This window comes from Poromitra crassiceps (assembly GCF_964638095.1).
Source record: "Poromitra crassiceps genome assembly, chromosome: 2".
Classification (NCBI taxonomy): domain Eukaryota; kingdom Metazoa; phylum Chordata; class Actinopteri; order Beryciformes; family Melamphaidae; genus Poromitra; species Poromitra crassiceps.
In genome coordinates, this window is record NC_139624.1 from 66,396,930 (window position 1) to 66,411,986 (window position 15,057).

Sequence of the window (15,057 nt, forward strand, 5' to 3'; positions counted from 1 at the left end):
TCTCTGCTGTGTAGGAGAGTCTGGTATCTCTGTTGTGTGTAGGAGAGTATGGTATCTCTGTTGTGTAGGAGAGTCTGGTATCACTGTTGTGTGTAGGATAGTCTGGTATCTTTGCTGTGTGTAGGAGAGTCTGGTATCTCTGCTGTGTAGGAGAGTCTGGTATCTTTGCTGTGTGTAGGAGAGTCTGGTATCTCTGCTGTGTAGGAGAGTCTGGTATATCTGCTGTGTGGAGGAGAGTCTGGTATCTCTGCTGTATGTAGGAGACTCTGGTATCTCTGCTGTGTGTAGGAGTCTAGTATCTTTGCTGTGTGTAGGGGAGTCTGGTATCTCTGATGTATAGGAGAGTCTGGTATCTCTGCTGTGTAGGATAGTCTGGTATATCTGCTGTGTATGAGTCTGGTATCTCTGCTGTGTGTAGGAGAGTCTGGTATCTCTGCTGTGTAGGATAGTCTGGTATATCTGCTGTGTAGGAGAGTCTGGTATCTCTGCTGTGTGTAGGAGAATCTGGTATCTCTGCTGTGTAGGAGAGTCTGGTATCTCTGCTGTGTAGGAGAGTCTGGTATCTCTGCTGCGTGTAGGAGAGTCTGGTATCTCTGCTGTGTGTAGGACAGTCTGGTATCTCTGTTGTGTAGGAGAGTCTGGTATCTCTGTTGTGTGTAGGAGTCTGGTATCTCTGTTGTGTGTAGGAGAGTCTGGTATCTCTGTTGTGTGTAGGAGAGTCTGGTATCTTTGCTGTGTGTAGGAGAGTCTGGTATCTCTGCTGTGTAGGAGTCTGTTATCTCTGCTGTGTAGGAGAGTCTGGCATCTTTGCTGTGTGTAGGAGAGTCTGGTATCTCTGTTGTGTAGTAGAGTCTGGTATCTCTTCTGTGTGTAGGAGATTCTGGGAGAGACTAATTTGTTTGAGATTTGTCTGAAAGGGGATGAGATGAACTTCAGGCATGTTGGTCATCAGATTTTCTTTGATGGTGAGCTAAGCATTAAAGAGCATGGCGCAGGTTGGAGACCACATCCTACCAGTCTACTATAATTGGTGGTGTGCCTGTCTGTCTGTGTGACTGACTGACTGACTGACTGAGTATCTGTCTGTCTGTCTGTCTCTGTCTGCACCGTTGCTCTGATCGCCTCCAAAATGTGCCAAAACACTTCAGGGGTGTGCCATGATGTCACAATGTCTATGTGAGTGTGAAGACAGTGACATCATCACACTAGCTCAGCCGGTCATTGATCAATGGTTAGACCTCTCCATCTATGGTTGGCATTAACCAACCGACAGGAGACAAGCCGCAGAGTCTAATAACGGCGTGGCTTCCACACCATTCAGTTTTGATGGCATGGCTACTAGGGGCCAATGACATCATTACAAAATTGTTCGAGTGACATCACTGATGTCATAGTCAGAGATGACATCACAATTGCTTGAGTGACTGATGACATCATTCACCGATGACATCATCACCAATGACATCGTCACCGATGACATAACTGATGACATAATCACTGATGACATCACTGATTAAATGACTAACTGATGACATCATCCGATGGCATCGCAATTGCTTGAGTGAGTAGTCAATCTGTTGGTCGGTTGGTCAGTCGGTCCACAAAAAAATGTTGGTTCTCACTTGAAGTGGATGCATGGTTCTGGCACGGGATGAGCATGGGATGAGCACGGGATGTTGTAAGTGACATGTGAGTCACATGATCGATGTCTGCCACAAAATAGTCCAGAAGCCATTCTCTGGGCTCAGTGTGAAGTATCCCTTCCTGTTGCTTGGCCCTCTGGCCACTCCTAAAGTCCACTCAGTCCCTTTAACTTGAACCTCGTAGTAAAACCTCCCTGAAGAGCTCTGCTTTCATAAGACACACAGGCACAAGGAGAACATCTCTCTGGGTTGTCTGGGAGACTTTCATAAATCACCATCTTCACCATCAGACAGGATGAGCTTGGCATGCATTGTATCAGGCTCAAGAGTCACATCCTGATGGACCTTCAGCTTGTGAAAAAAATAGCCCAGACGCCAAAACTGGTGCTGCAGGTGATGAGCCGAACATTCTAATCTGTTAAGAAGGGCGGTGAAACGGAACTGGTTGTGCTTCCTGGTGCTTGGCGGCACTTCAGTGTCCGGTGTGTTTGCACCATCAGCCTCATATGTCCTGTCCTTGAAGTGTGGAGGAGTGTTCAGAGATTGCTTGACCAGCTTTCGAGGCATCGGAGGTAACGGCACCATATCCTTCAATTGTTTTATTCATATAAGTGTATGTACACAAGATACCAGATGGTGGAATTTTAGACAAGCTGAGTCGTCCATTTTATAACCTCAGCAGGAAGGATTTATGACATCGCTGATGACATCACAATTCAGTCTGACATCACTGAGGATGTCACACGTCTATGACAATAAAGATTGTGGCAATGGTTTGGAAAGGTGAAACACAGAATTGGGTGATTATGTAGCTATTCTTTATGCTTCATAAACAGTCAAACCAAACTGGGTCAATTGAACCCGGGAGGACACAACATGGTCGTCAGGGAATACAATACAAGGGTTAATTCTGCAGTTTTCTAAAATATATTTTGTTGCTTGTTAATTAGATGCTGCAGTCCTGTTCAGCTGTGTTGCTTTCATTTCTTCTCTCCTGTTTTTTGTTGTATCTGTTCACATCACATCACTTTCTTTATCACAGCGCAAAATGAACTGAACACGTCACTTCTGTCACTGTCAGCATCGACACACATCGTACCAACAGCACCCGTTCATTCAGAAACAGTTCCTCAATGGTCAAAATAAAAACTAAAAACAGAACTTGAAGTGCCTGTTGTGTATTTTTACCCTCTTAAATTGGACTCAGACTTCCCCTCGAAACACGACTTCTGCCTCACGGCCGCCGGTCTGCAGCTTCACACGCTCAGCAGCTCAGCTGGCTGTGTGTGTCATGCCTGTAAGGAGAGGCTCGACTCTGGATCTTCTACAACTGGCAGTGGACTTTAGCATTTAGCTCTTATTTGGAGTAAGTGTTAATTCTTCTCCTCCACTACAGCGCAGCATACATCATGTATTCAGGCTGCCATTGTGGAATTACTGCACGCTCGCTGCACCACAGCTGCACTTGAGCTCTATCCCCGAGAGGAATCATTTGGAAAGAAAATCAACATGTGCTCTGTTTTCAGTTGTCGAAAGGATACAAGCTATCGGTCTGAGAAATATGAGTGTTTAGGATTACAATGTGGTGTTTTGTTCTACTGTGTCACATTTGGCAAATGCAGGATAAATGCAGCATAAAAGACTTTTAGAATGGATATCCGTGCATACAGCTGGGAGCTACAGTATAAACAAGAATAAAACATTGACATTTTACATTTCCACAAACCACAGATGTAGAATTTCAATGTCAATTTGAAACAGAAAGGCGGTTAATTTGAAAACTCACCAACCTTTCCAAAGTTAAACACACACACCAAAAAAAAACGGTTATGTTTTGGCATGTAGAACATCTTGGTTATGGTTAAGGTTAGGATTATGGGAGGTGTACGGTGGTGCAGTGGTAAGCGCTGTCGCCTCACAGCTCGAAGGTCCTGGGTTCGATTCCCACCTGGGACGCTGTGAACGCTGAAGGAATGCGTGCCCGTCCGCATGTCCTCAAGTGCCCACCGCCCGGGTGGGGTCGTCAAAAGGGCCTTTCTGTGTGGAGTTTGCATGTTCTCCCCGTGCCTCCCCGTGTTCGGAGGGAGGGGAACTCGTTGGAATAGCGTGATCCTCACACGTGCTATGTCCCACCGGCGAAGCTTCCCCTGTCAGGTGAAAAGAAGCGGCTGGCTAACTGCCCATGTCTCGGAGGAAGCATGGAGCCAGTTTTCGGCTCTCCCCAGGTCGGCAGAGGGTGGAGCAGCAACCAGGATGAATATAAATTAGCACTAATGGGGGATAAAAATGGGATAAAAAATTGGGGGGGGGGGAATTAAGGTTAGGATTATGGTTCACGTTAGGCTTAAATAGCAAAAACGTTAAATGTGACTTAATGTAGACTTTGAACACGTTGGGTGTGAAAGGCAAGTGTGTACGCCCTCTATCCCCCCCGACCATAACACCCTAGCCACCATGCTATTTCAATAGCAGACTCTATAAGGCTGATATAGACACGTATCTACAAATGTGATATGCAATGTATTTTTGGTTCAGAAATGTTGATATTCTACATATGCATGAAGTGTTTTCCCTAGAAAATGTTCAGGCCTGGAGGGATTTTGAAATGTACCCCGACCGCAATGGTGGGGGCCCTCGCTGGCGAAACTTTTAGCTAACCTGTTCACATCTATGTTGGCAATGGCATCCCAAGTATCATCATACTATTATGGGATGCGATGCGAACAGTTGTATTATGGGATGGGCGTTTCCCAGACACACGTCGACACGTTTTGGAACAGCGCTGCACGCTGGCACAATGCTCCTAAAAGCAAAATGCTTATTGTTTTGAATGATTTGGCATCTTCTATTACTGTCAACACTGTCAACACCAGTATTGTTGTATTGTAATAATATGCCATACAATTTCAGAAAGGTACAATGCCAAAGTTGTATTGCGGTGAGCAGGCTGGTATAAAACACACTAACATTGATCTTCCTCTCTTGTCTTGTCTCCTCGGTGTCTTGTCTCCTTGGTGTCTTGTCTCCTCGGTGTCTTGTCTCCTTGGTGTCTTGTCTCCTTGGTGTCCCTCCCTCCAGAGATCAGGAATGGCAACTTGAAGAGCATCCTGGGCCTGTTCTTCATCCTGTCGCGGTACAAGCAGCAGCAGCAGCAACAGCAGCAGTACTACCAGTCACTGGTGGAGCTGAGCCAGCAGGGCGGCAGCACCGCGCAGTCGCAAGCCAGCAGCAACCTCAAGACACACGACATGCAGTCCAGGTACTGTACTGACACACGACATGCATACATACATACATACATACATACATGCATGCATACATACATACATACATACATACATACATACATACATACATACATACATACATACATAGAGGGTCAAGTTCGAGTGATTTATAGATTTTTGGCGGCTTAATTGGGGCCTTTTGTAAACAGGAAATTGATGGATATGATTGAGTGTTGAAAATACATAACAGCCTTCAGGGAAGATGTTTCTCATTAAATGCTCGGAGCATGTCGGCAGTGAAGAAGTCTTGACAGGGTTGAGTCAAGGCGGAGGAAGACTTATATTCAAAACAATAATAGCGTAACTAAACTCCAAACACAACATTTGTGGTGAACCCCGACATCTAATGGGGAAAAGGAAGGTACTGAACTGACCTTCTGCTATTGGCTGGTCTCCGGTGTCAGCTGATGTCACTCACCACTTGCTCGATAGAATGTGACACCACCTGTCACCAAAGACCAGGCAATAGCAGAAGGCCAGTTCTCTACCCTACTGTTCACCATTAGATGCAGGCTTGGTTTTGGGGTTTACTCACTCTTTAATTAATTTCCTGATTACAAAAGTCACTAACGATAACTGCAGGTAGCCAAAACAAAACATAAGGCTTCAACGCAGGAGAGAGTCTGGCTCCTACTCTCACTCTGGTAAAAAAAAAAGGCTCTGTTATCTTTACAACCATCCACTGAAAGTACCAAGCAGGCCTGCTTTATGTTCACATAAACAGCAGCGGAGGCAATTCAGAACGACATGCAGGGAGTGGAAAGGGATTCCCCTTCGCTCTGACTGAAATGGTCGGCAGCCTGCTTCCAGTGAGTCAGACTACCCCCCCTGCTGGAACTAATGGAGATGGTCTTGGTCATGAAATTGTTATGACATTTAGAGTATGTTATTGTGCACTTACTGTAGTAGTGTTAGAACATTTTCTGATTTTCAGACACAATTGAAGGGGCACTGACATGACATGGCCAGCAGCAGGGCAGGCATGGGGCTGCATGGCCAAGCAGTAATGAGCAGTCAAAGCAGGCGGAGGCGTGGCCGGTCGCTCCTGTGATGTAAATAGACCGACCGGACCGGACCGGGCCGGGCCGGGTCGGGCTTTACTGAAGCCCGGCTGACATGCCACACATGGGTGGCATTCCCTCTGGGCAGATCGCGTTACTGCACTGCTGCTCTACTTGGCCCTGCTCTGTATGTGTGTGTGTGTGTGTGTGTGTGTGTGTGTGTGTGTGTGATAGAGAATCTGTGTCAATGTAATGGGGGTGGCAGCTGTGCCCCTATAGCCCTACCGCCCCCCCACCCGTCCCCTGCACCCCCTCAAGCAACAACAGGTGTGGAAGACCCCCCGTGCACGCCCCACCCCCCCTCGCTGCTGTAACACAGAAACCCGAGCCGAGCTGCGTTCCAGACACACCACTGCCTTCAGTCTGTCCCGGCAAGCATGCCAACACTCCAGTGATGATGTCACACACTGACACCCACACCCATATAGAAGTCCTACTTTTTACTGCCCGACCTACGACCTCGCAACAGGGTTCCCATGGCTCCTTGAAATCCTTGAACGTTTGTGAATTTGAGAAAAGTTTTTGAAAATAGAAAGTGCTTGAATTTATATTTACTGTTTCCAGTATTTCCACTGTGAGTGCAAACAAAGAGTATAATGAAGGCAAGAGGCGAAGCTGTTTTTCATTACAGGTGTGTGTTTCACCTACATGTAGTGACTCAGTTTGATTACAACAGCGCTGTAGTCATGATGCTGCAGTAGAACAAGCTGTTAAGCCTTGCTTCTTATCAATGTAAGCTCTTTGGCACAAATGATGATGTTTGATTATACAGCGTGTGCTCATGTGTCGTTACACAGGTATAGAGAAACTGACTGCAGGGGGCGCTCATTTGTATTTGACATACATGTACTAACTGCAGGGGGCCTTTAAGCCCAAAACAGCCCAACATTTGTTGAAAGCAGGAGTAGGAGTCTGGTTATGCTGGTGGTTTGGTGTAACAGCAGTGGTAAACATGGCCTGTAACAGGCAGTGTGTTAAACACACACACACACACAATTTGATTGGGTCTTCGGGTCTCCCCTTCCTCAATAATGCCCCCTTCCCCACACTCTTAAAGCCCCCTCCCTTTTCCTTTTTGCGCAACTCTTCTTTCATTTTCTCTCCTTATGACCTCTGCCCGCATCGTCGCTCTCTGACCAGAGGGGGGGCTACTTTTCTCTTCTGGAAGTGACGACGAGGCCTCTTGACTAAACATCACTATTTGACGTCAGAATTGGTTGAAGTGGAGCATAGGGCTGCAACACTACACCACCAAATGTGTTTTTGCGGTTTCTGTAGCAAGTGGGGTTTTACAGGTTGGGGTTGCTAGCCCCACGCCCCACGCCCACAATGATGAATTCCTGTCAGCTTGATCTGAGCCAGAAGATTGAGTTTGTCTGAGTCATTTCCTCAAATATATACAGGTAACTTGATATATGTGTTGATATATGTGTCAAGTCTAAGCTCTTTAAATTGCCCAATTATCTCTCTCTCTCTCTCTCTCTCTCCCTCTCTCCCTCTCTCTCTCTCAACCCCCCCCCCCCCCCCCACCACACACACACAGACACACACACACGCGCGTCCCATCCCCTGCCCCAGAGACACCAGTTAGGCCAGCAGGTGCTGTCTATAGAAAGCACTCCATGCCACAACTGTAGATGTGCAGTAAACCATGTGAGTGTGTGTGTGTGTGTGTGTGTGTGTGTGTGTGTGTGTGTGTGTGTGTGTGTGTGTGTGTGTGTGTGTGTGTGTGTGTGTGTGTGTGTGTGTGTGTGTGTGTGTGTGTGCGCGCGTGCATGCTTGTGCGTGTGTGTGTCCCCGAGAGGATCTCCCCTATTGGACATGGGTGTGACAGCCCTGGTCCCTGGGTTGGGGGTTAGTGATCCCGGCAGGGCAGAGCAGAGTGAACCCTCCCCCAGGCAGGCAGCATGTCACGGGGTGAGCACGCCACTGACCCCCTGGTCTGCCGCGCCTCACGCCTCCCCATGGCCAGGAAGAGCCGCCTGTCCTACGGGAGAGCCTACAGCCTGGCCAAGCCCGACACCTCGCCTAGGTACTACTGCCCCAACCGCTGCTCTGTGTGTGTGTGTGTGGGGGGGGGGGGAAGGAAGGGGGGGGGGGGGTTCAGATCGGCCGATACTGGAAAACTTGACTGAAGAGCATCGATTAATGCTGGTGGGGTCAAGGACTGGTAATTGGGTGAATTCAGTTCTCTGTCTCTATCACACATCATAGACTGCTGTTTTTTTATGGATTTGGGGGTGTTGATCATAAATTGTCAATAGATGGATATGGTCTTGGTCTTGCTCATAGGACACATTTAGAGTTCACATCCGGCTGTGGTATCTGATCAGTCTTGTGGTATCTGATCAGTCTTGTGGTATCTGACCAGTCTTGTGGTATCTGATCAGTCTTGTGGTATCTGATCAGTCTTGTGGTATCTGATGTGATCAGTCCTGTGGTATCTGATCAGTCTTGTGGTATCTGATGTGATCAGTCCTGTGGTATCTGATCAGTCTTGTGGTATCTGATCAGTCTTGTGGTATCTGATGTGATCAGTCCTGTGGTATCTGATCAGTCTTGTGGTATCTGATCAGTCTTGTGGTATCTGATCAGTCTTGTGGTATCTGATCAGTCTTGTGGTATCTGACCAGTCTTGTGGTATCTGATCAGTCTTGCCATCAGCTTGTTTGATTAGTGGAGTGGTTCAGATGGATCCACTGTAAAAGCAGAGTCCAAAATTAACGTTTTGTCCAATGGCTAAATGGCTCGTAAATGTTCAAAATTGACCAGCCATTTTACTTTTTGTTGATGTCTGATGAGTGCACAATCTACCAGCCACTTGTATATTTGATCAGAGTTTGGCTGCTGGCTGCTGCTAATTTTGGACCCTGCGGTAAAAGTGTCACTTTTTGCTGCTGCACGTCTGCTCCATCACCACGAGGAATGATTGTGAAACATCTTTGGTCTCTTCTTGCGCTGGTAAATAGCTGGTTGAGAAATGTTAGAATTTTGTTTTGAGATTCTTACAATGATGCTGTACTGTATAATGCTGCATAATGTAAGAATGAATGATTGCCGTTGTGATGCATGGTAGCTGCTGTGGGCTTAGACTTCTACAATGGCTTCCACTGTATACTGTGTTAATACACATACGGAGGGCTATACTTCTACAATGACTGCCACTGTACTGTAGGCAACCTGTTGCAGCAGGGGGCAGTGTTGTGCAGGGATCCACATAAACATGTGTCAGAGTAGCATCAAATGTGGAAAAACAAAAAAAGTTGTTTGCTATGGTGCCGACCAATACAAGCACAACAAAGCAGTAAAAGCAATGGGCAGAATGGAAGCTTGTTTAGAAAAGGCCTCACTGGACACTTCCCTCCTGGATGTGGTTGTGTGTGGTTGTGTGACATCTCATCACCTACTGTCATCACGTGGGCCCGAGCGGTCGGCCACGTCCGCCATTTTCAATCTAAAAGCCGTCGTTTTCCCGTCCGACCACGGGCGCTCTGCGGCTACGATCGAGCCGAACCTGATAGTGCTCATATTTAATAGGGACAGCGAGGGCGTCCAGCATAGCTCGCCATGTGCGACGCAGTGTCGCGGCCGATTAGACAGAGAGCCCGTGATGTATGTCATATTCAATCATAACCGACGCAACGATCCACCCACACACACACCCCACATCGCCCCTGCTCGTCGCCCCAAATTCACATCCTGCCCTCATGTGCTCTGGTGTCTTTTTTCCCCCACATGGAAACATGTTAAAAGTGGCGGGTTGGATAAGCGCTCCAGGCTGTGGAGGCTGTAGCGTTGCCATCATGTTTCGCTGCCTTTTATAAGGAGGGAGGGATGGAGGGAGGGAGAGAGGGGGGGAGGGAGGGAGGGAGGTGGTGATGGCCCTTGTGGTGGAAAATGTGCGCTGCAGTGCGCTCTCCTCTCAGTTTCACCCTGACAGATATGTGCTGCAGTGGATTATTCAATACAACTGAGGTGCCGCTGCCTAGCTGCTACACAAGCTACTCGTAGCATTAGCTGCCTAGCTGCTAAGCTACTCTTACCATTAACTGCCTAGCTGCTACACAAGCTACTCTTACCATTAGCTGCCTAGCTGCTACACAAGCTACTCTTACCATTAGCTGCCTAGCTGCTACACAAGCTACTCTTACCATTAGCTGCCTAGCTGCTAAGCTACTCTTACCATTAACTGCCTAGCTGCTACACAAGCTACTCTTACCATTAGCTGCCTAGCTAAATGGTAAATGGTAAATGGCCTGCATTTATATAGCGCTTTTATCCAAAGCGCTTTACAATCAGTAGGTAGTCTACCTTCACCCATTCATACACCGATGGCGGCAGGCTGCCACGCAGGGTGCCTACACACCATCGGGAGCAAGGAGGGTTAAGTGTCTTGCCCAAGGACACAACGACAGCAGCTGGGAGGGAGCGGGGATCGAACCGCCAACCCTTGCGTCATTGGCCGACCCGCTCTACCTCCTGAGCTAAAGCCGCCCAGAGCTAAAGCCTAGCTGCTACACAAGTTACTCTTACCATTAGCTGCCTAGCTGCTAAGCTACTCTTACCATTAGCTGCCTAGCTGCTACACAAGCTACTCTTACCATTAGCTGCCTAGCTGCTACACAAGCTACTCTTACCATTAGCTGCCTAGCTGCTAAGCTACTCTTACCATTAGCTGCCTAGCTGCTAAGCTACTCTTACCATTAGCTGCTACACAAGCTACTCTTACCATTAGCTGCCTAGCTGCTAAGCTACTCTTACCATTAGCTTGCCTCCTCGGATTCCTGCAGACTCCGCTGCTGCTTCAACAGATAACCTCTCCTGTAACCTTAACGACCCCTAAAGTAAAAAAAAACTAATCCTGTTCCTTCAGTCGTATGTCTGAGCTTCACTGTGCAGAATGATGTCTGTGCAGATTTTGACACTAGAAGGCCGTTTCAACAATCGTCTGCTGAAAGTGGGAACTTCCTCTGAGCTCACTGAAAAGGCCATTTTCAATGAGCGTGATTTGTGACATCACGATTACTTTAGCCAATCCATGTCCAGTATTCAGTAGTTAAACTCAGAGCCATATAGATAGAAGAGTCCCGACATCTCCATTCACTCCAATGGACCAGTTTTTTACTCTCAAGAGTTCCAGGAAGTAAGGTCCTGGATTAAGCAGCACTGTCGAGTTGCAGCAAAATAGACAGTTTGTGTTGTACTCTGAAAGGGTTTTCCCCCCCTTGAATCAAATTGTACATTATCAGCTTTATTTTAGCATGCAAAAGTAGCGCGAGACCCATTCCTGGCTGTTCATTGGCTAATGAGTCTTGCATTTTGGTCCTCCGCTGACGCCACTCTCTCTCTAGAGGACACTAGTTAAACCCCTTGTTTGTATGTGATTGGCTATGTTCCAGATAACCCTGATTGGTTGCTTTGCAATTTTTAATGAGGCAGAAGGAGGGGAAGTCATTTTAAGGATTTTTAACAAAGATCATTTCAAGGTTTTTTGTGTAGGAAAAACCATCAGACACAAAGTATTCATAGTAGAGTGTTTTATGTACATCTTAAAACATGATTTGAGGGGTCTTTAACCTCTTCGTCCCCGCTAAGAGCCTCGCCATGCACTCCCCGCACGAAGGAATAAAGAAAAGCTTCACTGAAAGCAGTGTTTCTCAATGTTTTTAATCATAATAATAATTGATAATAATTGATTGCATTTATATAGCGCCTTTCTAGATACTCAAACCGCTTCACATATCAGGGGAGGGAGGGGGGGGGTGTCACAACTCAACTCATCCACCACCGATGTGTAGTGCCCACCTCCAGTTTTAATATCATCTAATTTAGACCACATTAGAGCCACAGACCCTCCCCTTCATTTGATGAGTTGTGTCTCTCAAAATCCAAAATCTGAGCAATATGTTTATTGTCAGATGATTTCGTCCATGATTTTGCATTGTGGTATAGACCCTTTTCACAGCAACCATTTTGAGGTCGTAAAGCAGGAAGTTAAGCAAATCCAACAATACCATTTATGATGGTTCCATTCCATTTAGGTGCTACTGACAGGGCCCTCATTAATCGTATTGGTTACACCTGCTTTACTTCCCGCTTTACCACCTCAGTTGCTGTGAAAAGGGCTACAGAGCGATAACAGAGAAACTATGATCAAAACAGTCATTCCTCTACACATTCTCTATAATTGTGTTAACTTCTTGTAGATGCAGCAATGCCAACGTTTAACAATTCATCATGTGCTATAGGGACCCCCTGGAAGCCCCTCAACGACTCCTGTGGGTCCCCGGACCCTACATTGAGAACCACTGACTTACATGGCAATGCAGTGTCAAAGTTGTATTCTTTATTTTTTGTCGCCCATCGACGAAGAAGTGCTTTGAGAGAGCGTTCATCTTCTTAGGCAGTTTGATGTAGTGCAAAGCATGCCGGTGCCTCATGGGGTTATGGGGAGGAAGTGTGTGTGTGTGTGTGTGTGTGTGTGTGTGTGTGTGTGTGTGTGTGTGTGTGTGTGTGTTTTATGCGTGTTTGTGTGTGTGTGTGTGTGTGTGTGTGTGTGTGTGTGTGTGTGTGTGTGTGTGTGTGTGTGTGTGTGTGTGTGAGTGTGTGCGTGCGTGCGTGCGCGTGCTGTGGGCTATAGGAGAACACATTTAGTTGCCAGATAGAGATCATTAACCGGCGTGTCACATATCGCATACTTCATTTTCCACGGCGATGCGAAGACGCTCGCCGCTATAATGGGAAACCGTCCCGAACGTGTTTCCTGGGGCGCCGGGCGCCGTCTGGGCCCACGACCTCTCAGGTCAATTAGCCGTGTACAATGACTCAGCAATTCATCAGCGGCCGTTTTAAACTGAGGTTAATTGTCCCGAGGGAGAGATGGGAATCAAGAAAGAGTGTGTGTGTGTGTGTGTGTGTGTGAGTGTGTGTGTGTGTGTGTGTGTGTGTGTGTGTGTGTGTGTGTGTGTGTGTGTGTGTGTGTGTGTGTGTGTGTGCGTGCGTGCGTGCGTGCGTGCGTGCGCGTGTGCACGTGTGTTGTGCAGCTATCTTAGTGAGAACCAATTTGAGTTTTAACCTGAAGGGAGGACATTTTGGCCGGTCCTCACTTTCTCACACACCTTCAAAGGGCTGTTTGGAGGGTAAGACTTGGTTTTAAGGTTGAAGTTAGAATTGGGTTTGGGTTTAGGCATTTAGTTGTGATGTTAAGGTTTAGGGTTAGGGGCTATAGGGAATGCATTATGTTAATGAATGTCCTCACTAAGGTAGCTGTACAAACGTGTGTGTGTTGAATAAATGTATGTGTGTGAAAGGGAGAGAGGCCGACCAAGACTGAGAGAGAGTCTGTGTGAGTGAAGAGTGTGTGTGTGTGTGTGTGTGTGTGTGTGTGTGTGAGAGAGATGTGTGTGTGTGTGTGTGTGTGTGTGTGTGTGTGTGTGTGTGTGTGTGTGTGTGTGTGCGTGTGTGGTGTGTGTGTGTGGTGTGTGTGATGTGTGTGTGTGTGTGTGTGTGTCTGTGTGTGTGTGTGTGTGTCTGTGTGTGTGCATGCGCGCATGTGTGTGTGTGTGTGTGTGTGTGTGTGTGTGTGTGTGTGTGTGTGTGTGTGTGTGTGTGTGTGTGAGCGTGTGTGTGCATGTATCAGAGAGAGAAAAAGCAATCACAGATACTGTGTGCGGAGTCGGAGTGCTAATTTAAATTTGCACGGCGCCAGAATCTCATCGGTCCCGATCCGACCTCGCCGAACGAACAAAGCTGTGAATATTACCCCGTCACCCTGTGATGGCTGGTTTGACTCCACATAAAGATAACATTTATTCAGGGTAAATGTAATAAAAGCTCATAATAACCTTAGCGAAAGCCTGATTAAATCTAAAACTCACAGGAAACTTCCGCATCGTTCTTACAGTACCTCCGGAAACACAGGGGGCAGTACCTCTGGGGACATGGGGGGGGGTCAGTGCCATGTGAAGAAGAAGAAGGCAAAATATGAATCAGCAGCAAAAGAAGAAAGATCAAAAACCTTGTTATTACTCCTGCTACTGTGCATCTCTCTCTCTCTCTCTCTCTCTCTCTCTCTCTCTCTCTTTCTGTCTCAAGGCTCTTCTAAAGGGGTCTGCTCTTGTTGGGAAATTGTTTCAACTGCCACCTGACCTGTGTAGTAAAATAGCCTGTTTACATTGTTGAGTCTAAAATAAAGAGCCTGGTCTACTACCTGCTCTATTTGTAAGGCGCCTTGAGATGACTCTTGTTGTGATTTGGCACTTTATAAATAGACAATTACTTAATTGATTGATTGATTGATTGGTTGGTTGATTGGTTGATTGGTTGATTGGTTGATTGATTGAGTGATTGAGGGTTTAACTGAGTCGTGCTCTAATTCAGTGTTTCTCCACAATTTTCATAATGAGCCTAATTTAGTCCCCATTAGAGTGACAGTCCCCCCATTTGATGAGATTTGGACTCTCAGACCCAAATCTCAGACCCAAATTTATCCGGAACTCCATGACTATCTGTATTGTAGGTATAGAGACAACAGAGATGAACTCCATGATGATCTGTATTGTAGGTAGACAAACAACAGAGAGATGAACTCCATGACTCTGTATTGTAGGTAGACAGACAACAGAGAGATGAACTCCATGATGATCTGTATTGTAGGTAGAGAGACAACAGAGAGATGAACTCCATGATGATCTGTATTGTAGGTAGACAGACAACAGAGAGATGAACTCCATGACTCTGTATTGTAGGTAGACAGACAACAGAGAGATGAACTCCATGATGATCTGTATTGTAGGTAGACAGACAACAGAGAGATGAACTCCATGATGATCTGTATTGTAGGTAGACAGACAACAGAGAGATGAACTCCATGACTCTGTATTGTAGGTAGACAGACAACAGAGAGATGAACTCCATGATGATCTGTATTGTAGGTAGACAGACAACAGAGAGATGAACTCCATGACTCTGTATCTGTATTGTAGGTAGAGAGATAACAGAGAGACTATGATCCAAATAGTCATTATTCTACATTATCTCATTGTTCTTATGAATGAAATGTTGAAG

At 46.6% G+C, this 15,057-nt stretch overlaps 1 protein-coding gene across 1 annotated transcript in view; it reads left to right on the top strand.

Moving 5' to 3' along the window:
* Nucleotides 1-15,057, top strand: part of nav3 (neuron navigator 3) — a gene marked incomplete at its 5' end in the record, with an annotated part of 744,909 nt that overhangs the window by 387,682 nt on the left and 342,170 nt on the right. Inside the window, one exon of the mRNA XM_083631970.1 lies at nt 4,722-4,902. Within this exon, the coding sequence (XP_083488096.1) occupies nt 4,722-4,902 (181 nt within the window). The remainder of the gene's footprint in view (nt 1-4,721; nt 4,903-15,057) is intronic.